General features: G+C 34.3%; 1 protein-coding gene across 1 annotated transcript; it reads right to left on the reverse strand.

Annotated features, from left to right (window-relative positions):
* Positions 1–2686: 2686 nt before the first annotated feature.
* On the reverse strand, positions 2687–3796 carry LOC140436315 (uncharacterized). The gene is made up of 2 exons (XM_072525025.1): positions 3693–3796; positions 2687–3179 (listed from the first exon to the last, which is right to left on the reverse strand). The coding sequence occupies exons 1-2, from the start codon at positions 3769–3771 to the stop codon at positions 2746–2748; spliced, it is 513 nt and encodes a 170-aa protein (XP_072381126.1). The 5' UTR covers positions 3772–3796; the 3' UTR covers positions 2687–2745.
* Between the last annotated feature and the right edge of the window lie 983 nt (positions 3797–4779).

Here is a 4779-nt window from a genome sequence, read left to right on the forward strand (position 1 = left end):
GACAAATACGAACACAACTTTGTCAATGTTAGCAATCCCATCCAGACAAGAATGGCCAAAAATGTCTTTATTTCTTCGCTATTTCTATCTACCCACTTATGAATTATAGCTTTTGGATTGTGACCACCTATATTCAATTTTTGATATGCGTATTAGTTTCTTGCACAATCCACTTAATAATATCGTCATTCACAAATAGTTGAAAATGGTCAAGGAAAGTTTTATCATACATCTAAAAAAAACATCTTTGATACTTGAGTCTTGAACATTGAATGTAATATTTTTTAAGTTCTGACCATCTACATTCTTTCATATTAAAGGTGTGTTATCATCAATCGCAATGTCATCGTCTTCTGAAGAACTTTCATCATCTGACAGTCGATATTGGAAAATAACACTTTCATTGGTACCGTCTACTGTTCTTGAATTTTGTGACGTTTAAAGTAAATTTTGTAAATTGCTTTGCATTTTTTGTCTTTTGCTTTCCGGAATACTTTAATTTGACGAAGAATAAACTCTTCCACTAGCTTTTGCAAACGCTTCTGCTCGTTTTCATACGAGATATTGGGAACTGATAAGACACACTACAACCTCGCCTACCGACAACTAAAACTAACTAACAAGTAACACGTAATACATTCGTCTAGAGACTGTAACGTATAAAATAAACAAGCTTCTTCTTCTTCTTCTCGTGCCACTCCTAACGGAGATTGGAAATCATCATGGCCACTGCGACTTTGTTAGCAGCGCGCCTAAAAAGTTCAATCGAACTACACCCGAACCATTCACGTAGATTACGAAGCCACGATATTTTTCTTCTTCCCACACTTCTTTTGCCCTTAATTTTGCCCTGCATGATATTTCTTAAAAGTTCGTACTTTTCACCTCTCACAATGTGCCCCAAGTATTCCATCTTTCTAGTTTTTATCTCATTTAGAATTTCGCATCTTTTGTCTAAAGTTTGGAGTACTTGCGTGTTAGTGACGCGGTCCATCCATGATATTCTGAGAATGCGCCTATAGCACCACATCTCGAAAGCTTCGATGTTTTTTGTGGTCAACTGTTTTAGTGTCCAAGCCTCTACTCCATACAACAGGGTAGAAAAGACATAACACCGCAGCATTCGTATTCGTAACTTTATGTTGATATCACGATTGCAAAAGAGTTTGCGCATTCTATTAAAGACTGATCTAGCGATTTCTATTCTACATCTAATCTCTTTTGTTTGATCAGTATCGTCTGTGATCCAAGCACCTAGATATTTATAACAGGACACACGCTCAATCGTTGTATTGTCTATTACAAGATTAGCTCTGATGTTCTTGGATTTCGTGATTACCATAAATTTAGTTTTTTTCAAATTAATTTTCAAGCCGTAACTGTTACAATATATATTGAGACTTTGAACGAGATGTTGTAGTTCTACTAGCGTTCCCGTTAGGAGAACCGTATCGTCAGCATACCTTATATTGTTGATCGTCTCACCATTTATTATCAGTCCAAGATCTTCTTCCTCGAGTGCTTGTTCACAAATAGCTTCACTATACAGATTAAACAAAAGTGGCGACAAGATGCATCCCTGCCGGACTCCTCGACGGATTTGAATTTCTTCTGTTAGCCTACCCTCAACCTTCACATTTGCTGTTTGATTCCAATATAGGTTGCATATAATTCGAATATCTCGGCTGTCTATATTTTTCTTTATTAGAATTTGTCTTAGTGGTTCATGTTGTACTTTGTCAAAGGCCTTTTCGAAATCAATAAAGCAGGTGTAAATTTCTTGGTTCATGTCTAAGCATCTCTGTGAGAGAACGTTCATTGCAAACAGAGCCTCCCTTGTACCCAGCCCTTTTCTGAATCCCATCTGAGTGTTACTGATGTCTGCGTCTAATTTCCTATAGATCCTATTATGGATTATTTTCAGAAACAGTTTTAGAGCATGACTCATCAAAGCTATCGTACGATATTCGCTGCATTCCCTTGTATTTGCCTTTTTTGGCAGTAGTATAAAGGTCGAACGGAGCCATTCCCTAGGTATTATTCCAGTTCTATATATTGTGTTAAATAGATCTAGGAGTATTTTAATAGATTCATCGTCCATAAGTTTGAGCAGTTCTACGGGAATTTCATCAGGACCGGGGGCCTTACCACTTTTCGCTTGTTTGATTGCATAATCTATTTCTTCTCTGATTATATCAGGCCCTGTATCATCTGTATATTCGTTTGAGATTTCTTGTCTATCTTTGTCATCAAAAAGTTGTGATATGTATTCTGTCCATCGATTCATTTTTTGTTGTAAATCTGTTATGAGTATACCATCTGTATCTTTGATCTGTCCTATCTGTGTTGTTCTTCTCCTTCCTGTCATTTCTTTAATCTAAACAAGCTACGACAGGTTTATTCTTGTCTTATACGAGAAGCAAGTGTGTATCACATGGCTCCAGGAATCCAAAAGTTATTTGTGGCCACGAGATGCACACGTGCTTCTCACTTAAAATGATTCTAAAAAGCAATAAAATTTTAAGATTGTGTACTCAAACTAAAGCATAACTATTCAAAATGCATAGACTAATACTTTAAATGTGTTCAATATTTTGGCCCACATAACTTTTTTTTACTATGTATTGTGGCGTAGATTTTGTATTTAGAATTTTACGTAAATGAAAAAATGTCCAATATACCAGAAATTTTTGCTTTTTATTAATAAGTTCACAATGTTATGTTACGTGGGTGCTTTAAAGGTGTTTAATGGTGGAAATAATATGGTGTAGTAGACTGAGTTCCACTGCCGGATGCTGTTGTGACAACTGCACATGCACAACTTTGTAATTCGTTGACAGTTGTTTGGATATCGTTAAGAGTGCAATTGTTACCGTCGATCATCTCGTCCAGTTCTTCGCCTTCAAGATTGAGCTCCTTAACTTTGACATCGATATCGTGGATAATTAAATTTTCTTGGTTGACCAGTTCAAGGTTAACGTTAATGATAGCGTCTAATTCATCGAGGTCTCCTTCAACTCCGTCGATTTTTTCACAGTTCACGTCGAGTATTCCTTTAATATTTTTGATATCTTGCCTTAATATTTGTATGAGGTTTTCGATGTTGTTGATTGTAGTGTTGCTGTTGTGAATTTGGTCAAGGATTGGCTTCAGGCAGTCCAGACATTCACAGGCATCAGCTGGAAAAGTAAACAAGGAATATATTAATAATTTTTTATAAAAGTATTGTGGAAACGAATATACATTAAAATATTTCGCTACCGGGAACTTTAATCTACCAGTACTCTTATATGCCTGTAAAATTTATGTAACAAAAAGAATGTGGACAAAAAGAATGAAACAGTAAGACAAGAACTGAATATCGCATAAAAGAATATAGAAGAAAAATGGATCAGAAGTTTAAACTTTTTTGGACGGTAATAACTCTGAAATTTTTTTTGATATATATCAAAATTTCTTGATATATATTACTTTTTCGAAAAATACCTAAAAAGATAATAAAATATAAAAGGTAAAGTATGAATATATTGTATGTTTGAATAAAATAAAAATTTTAATACGAAATTCTGATACGGAATTACATCTGTAGTTACACAGCAAAAAAATATTAAAAAAATTAAATTATTGTGCACAAAAAACGTACTGTTATAGTTGATTTATACAATTATAGGTAGATTTATATTGTCACTTACTTCCTAACAGGACATCTTTTGCTGATACATAATAGTAAGAAATTGTACAAAAGAAATATATGTAGTATAGATACTTCATAGTTACTGATGTGTGGAAAAGGACGGTTAAGCACAATGAATCAAATGTAACACCGCTCAACTTTTTATATTATTATCTCTTATTTGCTAGGGGGATTACACTGTTTGTTTAAGCTTACACCGCTTAAAAATATGTATTTTTTTGTAAATGTATGTATTTGTTGTTGTTTTGTTCTCTAAAAATAACAGAAAACAAAAATTGTTACTATCACGGAAAAGCAAATAAGGTTGATTTTTAAAAATAGCTCTGGGAAGTGCATGTTATCAATAACATTACATATTTCGTCGTTGAAAAATTGAACAGATTTTTATTTTTACGATTTACTGCCCTAAGGAATTTTTTTTTAATAAGATATCCCACCGTGGTATATTTTATTATAACTGCAATCTGATCTGTAAACATCAATAACTAGTTTTTGTTTAACTTGAGTTACTAACAAGAAAATTTAAACTAAAGACCTACTCGGTAGCGATCCTTAGACTCTAATAACTTAATTACACACATTTTGACGTGTATAATAATATCACTTTACCAACTCGAAAGGCTTTTTCCTCTTGACTCTTCTGACCAAATTCACATTGTAGAGGAGCTGAATGGCCTCGGAGTTAGTGTCATTGAGAAGTCGTTTTTCGTGACTTCCGGCAAATTTCTCGATGGTGTGATTAACAGCGTCTATCTCAAAGTTCCTATGGAGGTCACTGATTCTGAAATACCAAGGGGCATTAACGATGTTCCTAAGCACTTAATTCTGAAAACTCTGGATTTTGTCTACGTTAGTTTTGCCGCATTTACAGACGGCTCCGCCTTAATCGCCGAGGCAGAAGACGAGCTCCAAAGATTAACACACATCTTCAATGCAACAACCAAGAATTATAGTATCGTAATATCCGCAGATAAAAGAAAACGTATGACAACCCCTAAATACCCACTACGATGTAAAATCGAAATTAATGGGAAAATAATAAATCAGAAAGCAAGGTTTAGATATCTGGGAATAGATATAACTAG

Source organism: Diabrotica undecimpunctata, chromosome 3 (genome assembly GCF_040954645.1).
Source record: "Diabrotica undecimpunctata isolate CICGRU chromosome 3, icDiaUnde3, whole genome shotgun sequence".
NCBI classification, from domain to species: Eukaryota; Metazoa; Arthropoda; class Insecta; order Coleoptera; family Chrysomelidae; genus Diabrotica; species Diabrotica undecimpunctata.